Here is a 19374-nt window from a genome sequence, read left to right as displayed (position 1 = left end):
TAAGCTGTGGGGAACTGCAAGAGTTGGGTGATGATTCTCTGTGATTTCATCACTACAAGTTACACAGTTACATTACACACAGTCATTTGATCCATTGTTAATAAATAAAAAATTAAAAAATGTAAAAAAAAATATTATAGCTGCTTTAATATCAAAAAATGCTAACTTCAGTCAGCTAACCACACCAGAAGTTCATTTCCATGTTCCAGTGTGTTGACTGGGCCTCACCTCTTGGCTGTACTTGCTGACGTAAGTGTAGATCTCATGGAGGGCACTGAGCACATTGAACTCACTGGAGTGAAGGCGAGCCTGTTCAGCCAGATAGGCATTCATATCCTGATCACTGATGGCAGGCAGGCGGTTGATGTCAGCATAATACCTGAGAGGAGACACACAGTCAGTGTCAAGGGCACAGCCGTGCACACCAGAGCTTTTCTCTTCACTTGGATTTAGTTTGTTGTTGTGAAAAGTCAAAGAATATCCAAGTGTCTGAAAATCAGAGGTGTTTTGGCAGGAAGATAAAGAAATGTGTCACTCACAAGTTCAGTCATTTAGAAATACTCCCACACTTACACACAGACTGTACTTATAAAGACCTTCACTTGACTACATACAGTATTAATTCTGTCTGTGTTTGTTCCTGAGTAATTGTATTAACACCAATCAAGAATTCACAACTTTATGAACAAACCAAGCACTCAAAATGAAGAGAATCTCTCTGGTGACTGTAAGTGAGAGTAAATAAATTCATCCGTCAATTCTGACAGCAACCAATGTTCTGATGCAGCTGCTGAACATTGGTTGCACCACAAATGGAAACTGCCACAAAATATAACATGATGAAGCTATCAAGGTTACAAAAAAAAAACTCACGCTACATAACATGATTACAGAGAAAGTTCTGAGGGAGAAAATCATGATTCTCATTTTATTCAGAATATTAAGTCTCATCTTACTCCTAAAAGCAAATCTTAAAGCAAAACTAACAATAACCTTTAACATAACAAGCCTAATCCCAGGAACACTTAATCTTACTTCTTACTTTTACCTAAAACACAGGCTCTGATTCTTCACCAACACACACACACACAAAAGCGCACATACACACCTTTCTACCCAGCTTTTGTAATGCGGTATGTCCTTGGCATAGAGTAGTTTGGTGGAGGGTGAGTCTTTGCCCAGACGGTGTTCAGACGTCGAGCAAGAATCCATAAAGGTCTGGGCCACCACAGAAAGACAGGCGTCCGTGATGCTGCTTTTATGGATGTCAAACACAAACTGGGGATTCTTGATCACGTTTACCCAAAAACGCAGCGGCAGGCTGCAGATAATGGAAAAAAGTAGAAAGAAATATTTTAGACAATAATTTAACTCGTGTGCAAAATGTTCCTTTTCAGTTTGTATTTGATGAGTCCTTTTATTGACTCCACATTCTCTATATTATTCAATCAAGTATGAGAATAAACTGAAGATGTAGTTAAAAAGACTTTAAAAACTATGGTGGTATAAAATAGCCGAAACAAAATGAAACACAAGAGAATAGATATGAAAAACAAGTTATTGTAGTAACTTTAAAGTAATAACAATAGAATAATCATCACTATAAAATAGCAAAAACAGGAATCAAGTAAATGAATGTTTGAAATGAGGGTTTTAAAGGCAGACACAAAGACAGGTCCAGGTGTCAGGTCAGGTCTGCTCTGTTGGTGATGAGTACAATCTAAAAATAAATTGTGAGTTCTGCTGGAAGCCACTGCAAGCAGCTTAAAACTGGGGTGATCAGGTCTTTTTTCTTTGCATATAAATGAGCGTCAGCAGTGCGTCAGAAATCCCTCTCACCAGTTGCTCTTCCACGTGTGGCGAACATCCATGTCGTGGATGCCGTGTCTGTCAGCCTGCTCATCCAGAAAGTCAAACATGTATTTGATTGCGAGAGGCAGGGCGGTGCCCCGACACACTGTGCTGAACAGAGTCTCAAACAGGTCGTCCACAAACTTCTGCAGTGTGCCCTGAAGAGAACAGCATACGAAGTTAAGACTCATAGTTCCTCCAGAAAACCAAAATGAACACACGCAAGGACCACAGTTAAAAATTTGTTCTTAAATCTAATCCTACTGTATGAACTGACATGCTGTCTTCCCTTACGTTACTGCAGGATATTGTTACTACAATATAGTTTATGTCATATATTGAACCTTTGTTGCTAGTAGCCTCGTCAGGTAGATCTCAGACACCATCTTGCTGCCTCGCTCTCCCTCTTTCTGGTCCCCGTGGTCGTGGTTCTTGACTAAGTGCCAAACTTTGACCCCGCTCTCCAGGTCGGGGGTCAGCATGGGCACACGGGAGTGGGGGCTGTCTGGGCTGGTGGGGGTGGAGCGGAAGGGTACATCCACACCTAGATGGTCAAAATTTGAGATATAAAAGAAATATATATTCCAAAATGTTCTAAATGCAGTTTGTAAGTAGAATATATCTTGTCTGGTCGTCAGGGTCATCAAGGTCACGCTCAAATGGAGAGAAAATCCTTTTTGTTTCTCAGATCTGAATTTAAGACAGACTGTTTTCTTTGTAACCTGCAAGTGGGCAGGCTGGATGTGTGTGTTTGGACTGTATAATCATTTGCTGTCATTATTTCACTGGTTGTCATAGTAATGATACAGACATGCACTCACTGAAGGCATGCTATCTATCCATGCCCTGTTCCTCGCTTTATTTTTCTGCTCTTCCTCTTGTTTTGTGTCGTGTTTTTTAAAGAAACCACTTGAAGCTAATGTGAAAGTGTGAGCTGTGGTTTCAGAGACACGACTTGAATTGTGATGTATAGGAATCTAAAGTGATAAGAATGTATTTCCCATCCCACATAGAACATGAACATACACCACATGGTTGATTATTTGAAATAATACACATTTGATCTGCTTGTCTAAACATACTGTAGTCATAGACAGAATTTGTCTTGATTTTGTGCCATTGAATATTTGTGAAACTCATGTTGCATCTCTGTATGATGTGTTAGTGTGCGATGATGTGCTTTCCAACAGACTGATGAGTGACAGCAACAGATGGTGCAGCACTGCTGTATGTCGGGTGAATATTAAGCATTTGTATTTCTTAAACAGTACTGACCATATCTGCTGATGCTGCGTGGGAAGCTGGCTGAAGAAGGAATGTTGAAAGAGGACATCTGTTTGGGCACCAAGGCCACTACACATCGCTCAGACACCTGGGAGACAAAGGTAAAGCCTGTATATTATTTTTTATTAATTCGTAGCTTGCAGCTGATGGTCAAAAGTAATCACTGCTAGAATTTAGAAAAATTCTTTGAGATTAAAATCCAAGGACCAAGGTATTTGTGAAATAATGATTCATGAAAGTCTGCCATGGGCAGGTGAGTCACAATAATTACAATCAACTTATGAATGGCTGGCCTTTAGTTCAAGGAAAACACACTGTAAAAATCTATCATCATCAACTAGATAGAAACACAGACAGCACAGCATTAATCACTAACAATAACTTCAACTACAAAAGAGGAACAAAATGTAAGAGGATTTTGTGAAAAAAGTAGAAATTCCTCTGCACTGCAGTAAAATTCAGTCAAGTGAATGTCAGATGTCAAATGCAGTCGAGGTGAAGGAATGGAAAGTAGGTTTACCACAGACCAGAACTCCGCTCTAGACCCACAATGGGTGAGTGGCAACCTCTTTCCTCATTAAAGATTCAGTGACTCGTTACTAACAGAGGCAGTTTCAGTACAACTAAATGAATTCAGAGGTCTTCTTGGTGTAGATTAAACTACTATTTCAAGCATGCCTTGGCCCTGCTAAAACTCAACATTGCCTTGCCGTGATAAAGTGCCGAAAACCACACGTGTTGAAGTAATTATGTGTTTTTCATGTGTAGCTCACTGACTGCTGATTGTTTTGAAGTTACGATGGCTAAGCAGAGGCTTATTGCAAGTGTCGGTATGTTTTATCTGTGCAGTCGTTCCAGGTAAATACTCTATACTGTTGCTGCACTGCTCGGCAGACGATGTAAGGTCATCTGCAGCGTGAGCAAAATTCACGCTTACTGTTCTGCATGAGCACCAAATGCAGCTAATACAAATCCAGCGTGGAATCCAATCAAACATTTCCACACCTGGCAGAGAAATTAAAAATGAAAGAGCAAAATTGTTTATCTGCTTGACAGATAAGAGCTAGTCTATCCCTCGCTTATCAAAACCTGCTTTTAGTGGAGAAAATGTAGATTTCCTTTTGTCTTTATTTCTCTGTTTGTTTGAGTAAGTATTCTGAAATGTTGGCAAGAGACAAACAGAGACTGTCAAAGGGAAGGGATGACTCATCTGAGGCTGGTGACCCGTGTCGTCGTATTAATGAGCTGAAAAAAACAAAAGATGTTGTAAAAGACACAAGCACTGAAGTGCGTGTTCAGCTGACTAAACGTGCTTGTGTCTCAGAGGTTGAAAAAATGTTGGCAGGGGTGAGGTGAGTGTTATGAATATGAACGAGTTGTGCCCTGTCCTTCCACCACATTGTCTGCTGTGACGTCCTTGAGCTACTGGATAATCGTAGTTCTTTAAAAAAAAAAAAAAAAAAAGGTTAAGAAAGCTTTTGGGTTTGTAAGTGCAATAGCTTTTAAGTATGCCCCTTAACTAGAGCTGAAATGACTACTGGATGAACAGAGGATAATAATCTTCTAACGTTCTGATCATTTACTAGTTGTTTTTTTTTTTTAGGCCTCAGCCTTAACCAGATAAGCTTGTGCGCTACTGTTGCAGCCCTAATCATATTGTAGTTGTTTGAGTCACTGAGTCAAACTAAAATTGCAAACATTTGCTGGTACCACTTTCATAAAAGTGAGTATTGTCTACTTTTGTCTTTTTTCTGTTATTTTACATTCAGTATCTTTGGGTTTTGGAGCTCTGGTTGGACAAAATGAGCAACTTGAGTACAACTATGTGATGGCCAGTGTTTCATAGTTGATTGATCAATTAATCAAGCAAACGAATTTGCAGATTAAGTGATAGCTTAATCTACTAGCAACCCTAGTATTCATGTTTTGAACAGACCTGGTAGTGCATGAGTGTGTTGAGTCGCTTCCAGTCGCTCTCTATCTTGGTGGTGATGTCCTCATCCTGGAGGACCACACGAGCTGTTCTGCCCTGCCGCCACTCTATAGGAAAAATAACATCCATAGTGAATGTGTGACACATGGCATTTTGGGAAATGACAGTTTCATATTGTCTAATGTCCATTGTTTGTCTCTCGCTGTCCCGTTGTGCTGCAGGTGAGGTCATGTTGACCTTGTGTACTGTGTTAGTTTGTTCTTTGAATCTCTGCAAGATGTCAAGCGTAGCAGCCAAAATGTCACACCATCCTGTATATTTCTGCCGGACAATTATGTGATTATGATTCTGTAAATAAACTACAAATGACACAGTGTCAGGGCTCCAGACTGTTGCCAAAATAGTGATACATGCCACTGTTTTCTGATAGTGTGGGAGTAAAAATGTTTCATGGTGGCATTAGTGCGAGTGCACGGGTGCTGTGTTAGCTATTGTGTTTGAATACTTTTTCCTCCTCACTTGCTCAATTTGTCTCTGCCTGCCTGCACTTTCAAACCTGTGAAACAATCCACTTCACTGTTGCCATATTATTAAGATCAATCCAGCAATCGTTTATTATTTGAAAAAAAAAAAAAAAAAAAAAATTAGCAGAGTCCGACTCGGACAGAACTGACGTCAAGTTTAACACTGACTATAACATAGTGGGGAAAAAAAGGGGTGCCACCAACTGAGAAAGTTGGGAGCAGGGAGCACCAGTGCTACCAGTGGAAAAGTTATTCTGGAACCCCCCAGGGATTTAAGGTGCCCAAAGCAACAAGGAGAAAATGATCCTCTCCAAATCCGTAACCTATAAAAGCCCCTAAAGGTATAAAACTACAAACCCAAAGCAATATCAGGCACTACCGACAAGGTGTCTTATTTACTTCCTTTGAAGGTGCATGTCAGCTGGATTTGTGCCAAGTCATTCAGTATTGGATGACATGTTGTGGGCGTAAGCCTAAGTGTAGGTGCGCTGTCAGTAAGGTTTAACGTCAGTGTTGGAGAGTGTTGCTCTGATTTCGGAATGTAAACAGTCACGGGGAGGGGGTTGTCTTCCAGAAACTGATGTTGAGCCCTTTGTTGATGTCATTCGTCTTCAATGAAACACCTGTGATAACTCCCCAGCCCTGCCCACTCTCAACTGTATTTTTCCCCTTCTGTCAGTATTCCAACACATCATGTGCCATGGCAAATTTTCACTTTATGTTTTATCTCAGACTATATAATGCAAGTGGAATTAAATAGTTTCACACAGTATGGTTCCACCCAGTCAAGTCTCACCGAGATCCATGTCTGCAGCTCGTGGGCGCTGTGAGTAGGGCATGTTCTTGTACACCGCATCCAGGATCTTCTCCTTTACCTGGGTAATGGTGTCACAGTTGAGCACCTTGACAGGGATTTCCGGGCTGTTCTCATTGTCTGGGTTCACACAGCTCAGTGTCTGGGGATCCGGTATAGAGAGAGAAGGTAGGGGAGGGTAGGTGGGAGTAAGAGAAAGAGACAGAGAGAGAGGTGTTGCTTGCGAGGAAAGTTCTTTCATTACCTACTCCTCACCAAAATGTCCTGGTGGAGAGGATCCTGGCCTGAAATGTAATTTCACACCTCCAGGATGCGACTGTGCAGCTCTAGCAGGGGCATTAAACAAGTAATGAGACACAGACTCTCCGACATGGCGATCAGAGAGGTGTCATCCTGCTTTGGAGCTAAAGCCTGAGGGGGAAGTTATCCTGACGGGCTGGTTGTGGGAACCTCTACCTCACAAACTCTTCACTGATTAGCATACACCAGTAACCATTTTGAAGCCTCAGTAATTTTGATTATATTTATCAGTTAAAATGTGTGAATCTTTATTCTTTTAAATAATTTTCCCACTAATTTCTTCAACTTAAAGCACAAAGTTTGTTAGAAACGAGCCAAGACAGCTGTTTAACTTAAAATCTATAAAATGACACTGTGGGTGTTAGCTGAGGTCGTAGAGCAGGTCAACCATTAATTGTAGGGTTGGTGGTTTGATGTCTGGCTCCTCGTGTCTATATGTTTAAGTGCTATTGAGCAAGTCACTAAACCTCAAATTCCTCCCAGTGCACGTATACAGGAGAAAATGGACAAAAGCCAAATTAATGTAATGAATTGTAATGGGAAGCCAGTGAGGGAATATTTCTTGGGGATGAAGCCGGAGTTGGCATTAAATTCAAAGCTAACTGAGTGGACTTGTCAACACTCTTAGGTCTTATTTTCTCAGTTTGTTTGTTTCTAGAAACGTTGTCTAGAATCTCCCTGAGCTTGATGAGATGGACATCCAGCTATGCAAGATTATTTGCCCACTATTGCCATGTTATTAACACTATTCCAACATTCAAAGGATTCATAAAATTACAACCACACAGCCTCGACACATGGCACATTTCTGTGGATCTGTCAAGGTTCTTTGCCAAGAGGGATGCCAAAATTAATACAGACAGTTTTTTTTTTTTTTTTCCCAGTCTCTAACGTCTTCATGACTCACCAGCGTCTTGTATTCAATCTGCTGTCGGATGAGCTTGTCCTCACTGAGGGAATAGCGTGCCTCTCCAGTGATGGAGTCTATGGGTCCCTTCTCCATTTGCTGTTTGATGGCACAGAACAGCATGAAGAGAGGCTCGCCAGCACACTCCTTTGTTTTGGAAGGGAACCCAGGGATTAGAGCGAAAGGTGGGAGAAAGGAAAATAAGACATAATAAGGTGGAGGGAAGGAGAGAGATCTGTATTCATCAGCGCAGACGATGAGACTCAGCAACACATCAAACATAATGAAACAGATCTTTCTCTCCTTAGAAATTGCAAAGCTTGGAGATATATGTGACCCCAGAGATAGCCATTGTCCCTCCACAATGTCCATAAAACACATCGCTGTTAGAAACTTAGACCATCACAGCCACAACAAAACCAGGCACAGCAGCCTATTTCAAAATCAATGCTGATACAATATTAATTGACACCTGTAGCAGTAAGGTGTGATAAAGATTTGTTTTTACCTTGAGAAATTTGTGGAGCAAGAAAGCAAACCAATTTGTCAGCATCTTCTCTGCCACCGACTCTGTTCTGCGAGACAAGAAGAAAGCACAGTCATTTGTTAGCAAGAGACGTCCCACAGAGAGCTGGAGTGCTCTGATTATTCTTTTATAATTTAAGACATAGAAGAGCCTGATATTGTTGAAGCCAAAAAACATGACATGGAGAGTTTACAGAGAATTACATTCTTGCTCAGCCGCTCGGTCTCAAAGGAGACACACTCCGATATATTGTAGTTAAGTGCTGCTGGTGCACAACATATTTGGGTCATGACATAAATGTGCAGAACTTAGAGGTCTACTTCCAAGTCCTCTTCACTGCTGTGTCTGCACTTAGTACTTTTATGTGAGCCCAGATGGGAAGATTTTATGATTTACTGTAGTAAATCCTCTAAATCATGTAACAGTACCTTTAAAACGACACATAAGCCCTTTTGCAGCATTATAGCCAGTCGGTCTCTCTCCCGAACCTGCTGTCTCTGTCACTCCTCTTCCGACCTTACCCGCATTTCAACCCTAACCTGTACTGACTCGGATGTTGACAGCATCCCATTAAATTTTAGAGTGTTTCCGCACGAGCAGCATGTTTGGGCTAACAAGTTCTTGTTGTACTGGCTCCCATGTGAACTCATCCTTATATTTAATGAGTGTGCTTCAGATTGAGAGAGTCCTCTTTTTACCAAAAAAAAAAAAAAAAAAAACTCATGAAACATTCAGTAGGCCAGTCTCAGCACTGGGAAAACAATCAGCAGATAACCAGAGGTGGAGGAGAGAGGGAGAGAGGCGAGAGAAGGGAGGAGAGGAGAGGTGACGGGGAAAGAAACGTGAGCTACAGCTGAATGTTTCATGAGTGGCACACAGAAGATAAGTCAGACTGACAACAACTCTGCCGCCGCTGCACTCACTCTTCCCCATTAGGTTCTCTTCCTCTGTTGGTCTCTCCCACTCTCTATCACTTTTACTGCTCCTGTCTTTCACCTGTCTGCTCGCGCACCTTGTTTCTCACACTGGTAACGGCTGTTTCACGCCGCTGCACAAAACAAAGCTGAACAGAGGTGGGCTTTCCTTCACTGGCCTAGTTACTCATCCATCAGAAGTGTGGTAACTGGGCTGGAAAGAACAATGCACAAAGGAATTATCTATGCCAAAAGATAAGCAGGGTTATCAGAACCGGTCAGGATTGTGACTCGGAGGCCTCGAGTTCAAATCCTCTGACCACAGTAGAAAATAAGTCCAATTTGGGTACCTCAAATTCACAGCCAATGTTTGAACCATATACAGTACATGATTTCTCCTCAAAAGTCAAACCTTTTTATGAGTTTTAAAACTTCTTACTTATAATACGCTTAACTTTCAAGCTTTCAAGAGTGTCTTTAAAAAAAAGTAGTAATATCTTCATATAAGGAAAATCCATTTCTCTGAGCTATAACTGTTACCTAATCCCCAAAGACTGTGGTTGTACAGAGCAACTCCCTGCAACAAATGTGTACAATTTAAATATAAATTTAACCTCACGGTCTTCTTCTTTGGACATCTTTTACCTCATAATTTTACAGTTTATTTTCACAGTGAGATATTCAGCTGAAGAAAGTGGCACACTCTTCCAGAATGATTAACTTTAAGAACAGGAAATAACTTCAATCTTCGGTTGAAGTATTTTTTTCAAAAATGTATAACCAGCTTTTTATTAGAATCTTTAATCACCTGCGGAGGAGTAGTTTGGGGTGGTTCTTGCTCTCCAGGTTGCGTTCGATAAGGTCTGAGAGCAGGTGTTTGAGGATGTCTGTGGCGTACTCCAGCCGTCCCTGCAGAGCAGTCATGATGAGCGAGGCGACGTAACCGCGGTCACGCATGGAGAAAGAGCGCTGCAGCTCCAGTGTACGGATGAATGTCAGCAGGAAAACCTTGTTATTCACCAGCTGAGCAAACTGCTTCAAGGCTTTCTCCACATTCGCCTGTCCGCTCCCTGGCACCTACACGCATCATGCATTTTTGCACACACAAACACACACACAAAGATGCACACGCTCATTAAATAATACTCACTCAAGGATGAGAAAAGTCATAACATAGATGGAAAACATGAAGACGTAATGAAATACGCACATAAATCCTCATAAACCATCTGTGTGCAAAACAGAAGCACTAGTGCGGCTACAGGCTCACCCCAGTGGCAGTGACGTGAAAAATGGGCCTGTTACTTTGATGAAAAAGTCAGGATGTTTAAAACTGCAATTAAAGGCTCTTCTGAACAGAGATCTTTTTTTAAATCAATGTGATCACAATAATGCCTTGATTAAAGTCTCATTGGCAACACTGACCTCATTCAAATTTTGCCAACGAATATGTGACAAGCTGTTCCAAATTAGGGAAAGGGGTTCATCATCAGAGCTGATTCAAAATTAGGTATAAAGTGCTTCAGATTTAAACCCTTAAGATCAGGGCTATAATAAAAACAACAACAACAAAAAAAACGCTAAATATTAACACCAGGTTCTCTTGAGTGTGAGAGGAGACGAGGTCCTTAGGGATCTAGACCAAGATCAGAGCAGAGCAAAACGTCTTCAAACGTCTTCACTTCAACAAAGGCAGCGAACACTCCTTAAATAATAATGCGTAGGGATTGTCTTCAAATTCAACTGAAATGTAGGTTTGAAAGACCTCCACTGCATCCCTCAACAGCTAGCTGATTAATGTTTAGGATTTTGACACATCAATACATGCAGCATACAGAATACAGCGTTTTACAACCACTTTGTGACATCTTCATATGAAGTTTCCACAACAACGTAGGATCAAGTGTAGAAAAATTATGTGTTGGAAAAGTTTTACACATAAAAGCAGAGAGTCCAAATAAAATGGCTAAGACCAAGAGAAGTTTGACTCCAAACAGGTGCATGACTAAAGCACTGAGAGAGGCATCAAAATCTGCTCACAAACCTCAGCTGTGGTGGACACCATTAAACAGACCTCAAACCACAGTGAGTAGACTGACATTTGCTCACACTGCTCAGTTCGAGAGCAGTTTGACAGCACTTGCCAACAAGCCAAAATCAATTTAGTTTTGGAGCCTGGAGCCTGAAGGTCAAGATGTCAGAAAAATAGTTGAAACTGGATTCAAGTAGTGCAGCCCCGCTTCAGGGGTCCCTCACCTCCAGCTCTCTGAGCACAGGGTGATCATCAATGCCGGGGAAGAGAACCCTCATGGCGTATGTGCGATAGTCCAGGTAGGGGATGCCAGCCCTGTCCAGATCACTGGTTAACTCGTTGATGTCCGTCTGTAGTTCTGCAAAGGCTGCACAATAAAATTACATTTTTTTCCCCCATTCTTGACTGATTCCAATATATATCCTTGAAAATTTAAAAGCCATATTTTGAAGAGAGTGCCCTTAACACTCTCTGAAAGAACTTTAGTTCATAATGGATCTCACAGTATATAATTAATGTTGGGTTTGTTAATTAGGAGTTTTACTAGATATAGATAGAGTTATAGTGTGACATTTTGTGTTGTGTTATTACAACTTAAAATACAGGTATCTTGGCCCAGTGTTGACAAAAATTCAATAAGTAAACAAACATATAGCTATAAAATAACATACCCAAAGCTTTCAATCATCACTGGGCATTCACCTAGACGTTCAATTAGTCTCCAACCAGTACATATAAGTAAATAAATCTTCATTCAAATAAATCATTTTGTAAAACTAGAATCATCAGTCAAAACATCAGTACTCAACAGATGGCAGTGTAATGCAACTACAAATCAGATGTTCTTTTGGAGTGTTGCAGTTTTAATCAACAGGATTTATAATCCGTCTCACTCACCCTCCTTGCACTCCAGAGCCACCCGGGACTCCAGATTGTCCATCTGCATCTGCAGGCGTTTCAAAGTTAGGTCGTTCTCATGTGACTTCCGTCTGTAGGCCAGCAAGACTATAATGACGATGATGAGGAGCAGCCCTCCTCCAGCTGCGATGCTGAAGATAGCAGGAAGGGTGAGCAGGCTGTCAGACCGGATGTGAACTTCTCCAGGGGAGATGTGGAGTCCTCCTACTTGGACCTGGGCAGTAATAATAATGATAATAATACAGGTACAAACACAGGACTTCAAAACATTGTTGAAAATGCTCAAATAATAAAACATCAAAAGACTGTTGATGAAGAATTCAATTGGTAATTACAATGGATGATTTTCCTGAACAACTGGCTTTGGGTAAAAGAACTTCTAGACACGCCAGCTTAGTTTTCTTTTTACAGCTCTTTTCATATTATTTACAAGAGTGCCTGTCAATAATTCTGGGGGAGGGGTGCTGTAATTGGGAACTTACCAGACCATGAATGACGGACAATGACAGAAAGACAGCGACTAACTGAAAGCCTGTCAGTGACCCACAAACACACTGACGCACAGACAAACACTGACCCACAGACAGTGACCCACATCCATGCAGACAGCAAATCAGACACACAGACAGACAGACAGACAGATAGTGAATCACTGGACAGGCAGAAAATGCATTAGACTGACCAGGACTTTGTGCTGCCCGGTGAGGTTTGGCGGTTCACAGAGTAACTGAGTGTCCGACACAGTGAGAGAACAGGGCGTATCCCCAATCAGCACTGTGTAATTCAGCCTGGCTCCACCAGATGCAGATGGCACCAGGTTACGTCCCTGCAGCAATATTAGAGAAGCAGTATACTGTACATAACTGCAAATAATGATATATCAAACATAAAACACATTTTAAGACCACACACTTCTTACTAAACAGTTGATTGAGAGCCTACAAGCAAAGTTCTGGTCTAAGTCTTCAGATTGGACCTCTTCTGGAGGAACTGCATTATACTGCTAAAAATACAAATCAGCTCTGCTTCCCAAACAATGTAAAGTTTTCAGGTCTTTTACCCCTTTGGGACTTTTTCTGTTGGTTCCAAGACATCTGTTTGTAGTGTCATGTCTTACTGATCCTATACATGGCAAAACCTCATAACCTCAATAAGTTATTACTATGCAATTTTGAGGTATTAGTATAATTACTAAGAAATGAGGTTAAACTTTATGATACAATGATATTTTTTGTGTAGCATCGCTAATTGCTAAGAAAATCGGATAGTGCTGATCATTAAGGGGAACATTGGGGATTACAGTAATGAGGACATGGCATAGCAGACATTAAACAAGAGTAATGAATACTGCATCTTGTATACTGCACATTCAGCTTCCTTGTTTATGGTAAATACTTATAAGCTTGAAAGTATTTTCTCTAAATGCTGCAGCAAAATAAAAAAAGAAACTATGATACCAGCAGCAAGTCATATCATCTCTAACTTACTTTGAGTATGATGGGAGCTCCAGGTTTCTGCTCCAGAACACCTGATAGGCTGAGGGGCTCCAGGTAAGGGTTGGGATAGTACACAAAGCTTGTGCTGTTGTAAGTGAGCAGAGCTTGGACGTTGTTGAAGACAAAGCCAAACTCATCCACGTGTTTGATGGTCTCCTGGTCTGTGTTGTACTCCGCCTTCAGGGAGGGGGCGAAGCAGCTGATAGTGGTTGTGTTCAGCACTTTGCACACCTGGAGAGGAATCAGATCAGGTGTGCAAGTTACAAATCTCCCGGTACATACAGTTACCCACAACCACATCTGATGTGACACACATTCTTGAAAGCAAACAATATCATACACATATTCAATTCCTCATAGTGATTCGTCATTGCATAAATTATTTCAAGACAAGACAATGTTTGCAGGTGATTTACAAAAAAAGTCAATTTTGAAATCTTCGCAGACATTTATGAGTCAATATTTTACCCTCAGAAAACATTATGCATTATATTAACATTATTATTGTTATTATTATTATCACTATTTTACCAATAACCAATAACTGTCTTGAATTAGCATGTTTGCCATGTTTTTCTGCAGTTCTTCAAACTCCTCATAATCAAGCTGTTCCATAAATTCCATCCGCTCCAGGCAAATTTCTAAGCTCTAGTTTTTATCTAAGGTTTCACAGAAAGTTGTTTCAAGTCAATTAACTGCTTTTGTGTTTCAAAACATTTTTAAGCAGATCCAGTTATGTTTTCGAGATAAGCTAGATAAAGAGACTGCCCTCATTAAATTTACCAATGACCCTCTTTTAGCAGCTGATTCGGGTGAAAGTTGGGCTTTAATCCCTTTAGATCTCAGTCCTGCCAGTGACACTGTAGAACATGCAGTTTTAATTGACTGGCTCAAATTTTGGCTGGCATCATTAACACACCATTTATTTGGCTCAGGGCATACCTCTCACACACAACATTGTCTGCATAAAATAAACTCCTCTTCTTCAACACATTTAAATTCGTAATTTTCCTCATCTTGTTTTCCTTTTACATGCTTCTACCTTGTCTTATGTTATCTTTAAGTACAGCATTTCTTTCCAACAACACAGATATACACACTGAAACCCAAAGACACAAATTGAGTCATTTTGAGACTGAGATCTCAACTTTTCCACCCTCAGCTGAGAGCATTTTCTTACAATTTTCCAAACACTAGAAAGGGCCATAAACTCTTTCATATCATATTTGCCTTGTCCTCTGTCTTTATTTCAGCATCAGTAAACTTTGTCTTTAAAATCTCTCTCAGGTACAAACAAACAAACGCATCATTCCATCCCTGGCATCTCTTCACTAGCTACCTTTTTAGAATCGATTTTGTATTATTGAGCTCTTTCAAGGTCGGGCCAAAAGTCCCCTCCAGAATTTTCGACCCTCATTCAGCCAGTGTGCAGTCTCAAATCCTCAGGCGATTCTCTGACTGGTCCAAAGTGGAAAACTTTGAACCAGTCAGGTAACTGGACTTTTGCCATCGGGGACCCAACACTTTGGAACAATCAATCACTTTGAAGCAACCTGCCTGAGGAGCTCAGGCAAGTAGAATCAGCACCATAAATCACCTCCCAAAACACAGTTGTTTTTCATGCCAGGTTTTTTAAAATCTCATTTTGGGATGAACCCTTCTATATATATTATGTGTGACTTCATTTTTACAGCTACAGCAACACCTGCATTTTAAAAACCTCTGACTTTTCAAGCAGATTGCAGGCTGTTTGGTGCGTGGACAGGATGTTTTTCTGACTTTGTTCACACTTCTGGTCTGTGGTTGTACATTGACCATTCAAAACTAAACAGGCTATAGACCAAACTGCCACTTCCTGTGTATAAAACTGTGTAAATGTTTAGGCTACATTTAAAAATGTCAGTACAGATCAGTAAGTGAAAAAAAAAAAAAGGTAGTAAATTGACCACAGTGCTAAATGTACCTTGTTACACTCCTGGACAACCTATCAATAATGAAAAGCTTTACTGTGCCATTTTCTATCAGTTTGAGTAAGCAACGTCAATAAAGGTTGAGTGCACCGTGTTAGCAGCTGTCACACTCACATTGACAGATTCGTGGCCGGCATATTTGACTCTGACCCGCGGCTCCTGAACCACATCCAGGTTAGTCCCAGTCACTGTCAGTGTGGTGTGTCCACTGTTTGGGAGTAAGAATTATTGGTCAGACACACGCATACATATTCACATAGAAGCATACACTTTCCAGAGAAACTGCATTAATGCAGGTTTGAGGAGATACGACTGGCATGGAAGCTCGCTCTTTGTTATTGGGCAGAAGAGCCAGATCAAACGGGGAACCAGCTGGCTGCTATTTCATATTCATCCATGACTGTGAGGCTGGCATAGCATGAATACAGGTGCTGCTTGTTTACATATCTGCACTAGATGTGATTAAAATAAACAACACTCTCTAATCTTTGCATAACCTGTGCAGCAGTGTAATTTTAGAAAACAGCAGAGTGAAATGAGAAGTAGAAAAGGAGAGGCAAACGAGAGAAAAATACAACAGAGAAAGGAGGGAAAAGATTTTTTTTTTTTTTTTTTTTAAACTGGCCAGTCTAGTGAGCCTGACAGAGAACCAGTCCTTCTCTTCTCACACTTCAAAGGCTACCTAAGCTTGTAGGGCCACATAGTGGGACTGCACATTCATGATGAAGGCTCTTGATTGCAGCTCCACAAAGCTCCTCCTGTCACTAGGCTGCGGGCCAGGGTGTCTCTCTGAAGTCTAATCTGCAGGGACATAGTGCTGGGTAATCCCACCCGAATCCACATTAAGTGCCATCTTTTATTTAGTGGAATACAGGTAACACACCATTCTGCTGTGATAGAAATGTTTATGCAGCGAATTCACTCCTAATTGTAATATCAGCAGCGTCACACTGTTTCATGTAAAATACATAAAGAGAATTTCAATTAAATCAAGCATAATTCCCATTTGGTTGTATAAATCTTCTTGTTGTGATCACAGATTAGATATTATTAACAACCTTGTTATATCTGACAACAACACCTCTGTTCTTCACATCACTCTCCCTGTAAACCCTGACACGCTCGCTAACTCGCTCATAGTGATCTGTGCTAGGCAGACAGCCACATTTAGGCAAGATGGGGGTTTCAAATTATTACTGTGCTGTATATAATAACATGTATAAAATATATAAGATAAGATAAATAAGATATATAAAATTTAAGTGAAATTATGTTATATTTCATAAAACACAGAAAAACAGAAGACAACACAATGTGAAGAGCAGTTCAAGCTCCAATTCACACCTACTTAGAGTCACCAATCAACCTGGGGCCCGATTACACCAAAATTTGCAAATTGCGATCACTTCCTCTCACATTAATTATGACACATTTCTCTAACAGCACACTTGCGACTCATGCATGAGAATGTGAGAGCCCTGTAGAAGTCACAAATTTAGATGCAATTTACCAACAACAATTATTTGTTAACCATAACACTGCTGCCATTTGTGATCTGTGGAGGCCGTGCTCACAGGTTGCTTTTGTTAGACAGGCCCTAATGTTTTCATGTCTGTGCACTGTGTAAGGAAACAAGATTACAACAAAACCCCCAGTAACACTGGGAGGAGATGCAACCTGCCTTCTTGCAAGGTATCAGTACGGCCATGTGACAGTAATCTGTATATATGGAGTACTATACTATATGGTTCAGAGTTACCTGGTAATGCTCCACAGGGGCTCAATGCGCTGGACTGTGGGGTCTTCTATGTACTCGAAGGCCAGACTCCCAGGAACTTTGGCCCGGTCGACACTCAAACCGACCTGCACCGGCCCGGCCCCCGTCACCGATGGTGCAGAGAAGCACACAATCTCGGACGTGGTCCTCCTGGCGGGAGTACCAAAAGAGGGATTTTTTTTTTTCATGACTTTGATTGCGACTCCTCACTTACTGCTGCAGTGGCAAATCCATGACTTCACGCAGTCATGAACCGTGCACATTACGACAAGGAGAGAGGATTCATTATAGTCTGTCCCATCTCCTCGTTACAGACACATTAGGAATGGAACACTGTAATTAGAGGGTGCTCTAGCTAATGGCTTCCTCGCTTCACCCTCCTGACTCCTGCTATGTGAGGCATTTTGAACTTTTAATAGATATCTATAAATACATAAAGAACAATACCTACCGCTGTGGGTATCATCACCTCCTCACAAATCATTGTTAAGACTTTTCATCTTAACACACAGACACTTAATTGTATCTAAAGTGTGTTTCTTTAAATAGAGCCATCTCTTACTGTGTTTCATAGAGATTAGAGGAGACTAAATCTTTAATATTGTGTGGAGGCAGTCTCACTTTGGTGTCTGTGAGTCTGGATTCTTAAGGCATGTGACGTTAGGATAGCATCAGGTGGATATTTTATCATCAGTCTCACCTGTACAGCTCACAGGTCTGATTGCCAAAGTACACAGTGACAGTGCTGCCAGCACCCAGATTCTCCCCAACAATGGTGACTTTGGTGCCCCCAGATTCAGGTCCTCTGCCAGGGGTCAGCGCCAACATCGAAGGGGTCTGTGGGAGAAATTCATTGATGTTTCATTCAACACAGGTCAAAACACACAACCCAGTATGTCTTTTTCAGTGTCTGATTCTGAAAAGCTCCTGTTCTATTGGCCTTGGCTGAATAAACCAGTGTAGAACTAAAAAGTTAACAAGACATCTGTCAAAAAGGTAGACCAAAGAGTTATTATTGAATTATTGAAATCAAGATAAAAACAGTTATAATGCAGTGCATATTCAGAAGCAAACAAAAACCTCTGAAAGCACATATTCCTTGAAAATAATGCACAAAGTGAACAAACCATTAGCAATTCCTTCCTAATGATGTTTCAAACTCTCTTATGCAAAATCTATGTTGCATTTAAGTTAATGATGGCTGTTAAGCCTTCAGCCTAATTCATTACAAACTCTTAATGCTTAATGCTTCACAACAAATGGGCAAGGTAAATGTGTTTCAGTGTCAAAATTACCACAAAGGAGTAGAACTGGGAGGACTGTGCGCGTAGTTCTGGTCTGCATTCGCCAACACAGAGCTTCACTGGACCTGCTGCACTTCGCTTAGGAGCCGCAGCCATCTCACACACGATCCTATCAAGACAGAAGACACAAATACATGAATGTGGGTGCACAAAAAAACACAGCCATGCAACAGATCATCATGCATACAAGTAATAACACCAGCCAGGGACACACACACACACACACACAGCAGAATCACTGCACTGTATCACATTTGTTATGAATTGCGCTGGGGGAAGATGGCCTCTGCTGGCCAGTGTGATTGAGGCAGACTTTCATAGAAGTTGTGGGTCAATACAGAGGGCCATCTTTCTTCCTAATGGGAAACCTATAACGGCAATATAACTCAAATGATAAACTACACCCCTCCCCATCTCCAGCACGATTGCCACCCACCATTACCTCTGGTTGCCATGACAACATAGGGGTTTCTTCAATAAATCAGTATTGCCTGTCAGGTCAATAAGATAAAGTGCACCATGAATAAGTCATTATAGCAACTGACCCCATGCTGAAATTAATGTTCGTAACAGCTGTAATGCCATGTTTTAAAGCACTGTGTGTGCCAATTGAATGGCCCTGCCGAACACACTGCTCTGCGCATGAAACTCTGCGTTCCCCGATACAATAAGAGCATCCAATGAATCGCCCCTGCCCAACCTTTCTATTCATACATCACCAGAATTTTCCAATTTTCTGCTGGCATGTCCTTTTCTTTTTCATTTTTTCTTTCTTTCTTTCTTTCTTTTTTTTTTTTTTACGAGGATATAAATAAAGTCCCTGC

General features: G+C 41.0%; 1 protein-coding gene and 1 long non-coding RNA gene across 2 annotated transcripts in view; one reads left to right on the top strand and one right to left on the bottom strand.

Annotated features, from left to right (window-relative positions):
- Window positions 1–12219, top strand: part of LOC130179745 (uncharacterized) — a 46691-nt gene extending 34472 nt beyond the window's left edge. Inside the window, exons 3-4 of the long non-coding RNA XR_008829319.1 lie at window positions 3120–3236; window positions 12081–12219. This is a non-coding gene — a long non-coding RNA (uncharacterized LOC130179745). The remainder of the gene's footprint in view (window positions 1–3119; window positions 3237–12080) is intronic.
- Window positions 1–19374, bottom strand: part of LOC130179731 (plexin-A2-like) — a 74451-nt gene that overhangs the window by 3351 nt on the left and 51726 nt on the right. The window contains exons 14-31 of the mRNA XM_056392731.1: window positions 18542–18659; window positions 17947–18083; window positions 17229–17396; window positions 15584–15677; window positions 13491–13730; window positions 12686–12829; window positions 11983–12217; window positions 11310–11452; window positions 9862–10130; window positions 8122–8188; window positions 7614–7760; window positions 6389–6548; window positions 5072–5175; window positions 3127–3223; window positions 2196–2395; window positions 1840–2009; window positions 1109–1321; window positions 229–379 (exon numbers count right to left, since the gene is read on the bottom strand). Coding sequence (XP_056248706.1) covers window positions 229–379; window positions 1109–1321; window positions 1840–2009; window positions 2196–2395; window positions 3127–3223; window positions 5072–5175; window positions 6389–6548; window positions 7614–7760; window positions 8122–8188; window positions 9862–10130; window positions 11310–11452; window positions 11983–12217; window positions 12686–12829; window positions 13491–13730; window positions 15584–15677; window positions 17229–17396; window positions 17947–18083; window positions 18542–18659 — 2857 coding nt within the window. The remainder of the gene's footprint in view (window positions 1–228; window positions 380–1108; window positions 1322–1839; window positions 2010–2195; window positions 2396–3126; window positions 3224–5071; window positions 5176–6388; window positions 6549–7613; window positions 7761–8121; window positions 8189–9861; window positions 10131–11309; window positions 11453–11982; window positions 12218–12685; window positions 12830–13490; window positions 13731–15583; window positions 15678–17228; window positions 17397–17946; window positions 18084–18541; window positions 18660–19374) is intronic.

This window comes from Seriola aureovittata, chromosome 2 (genome assembly GCF_021018895.1).
Source record: "Seriola aureovittata isolate HTS-2021-v1 ecotype China chromosome 2, ASM2101889v1, whole genome shotgun sequence".
NCBI lineage: Eukaryota > Metazoa > Chordata > Actinopteri > Carangiformes > Carangidae > Seriola > Seriola aureovittata.
Note: the sequence above shows the minus strand (reverse complement) of the source record. Positions and strands in the feature narration are given on the sequence as shown.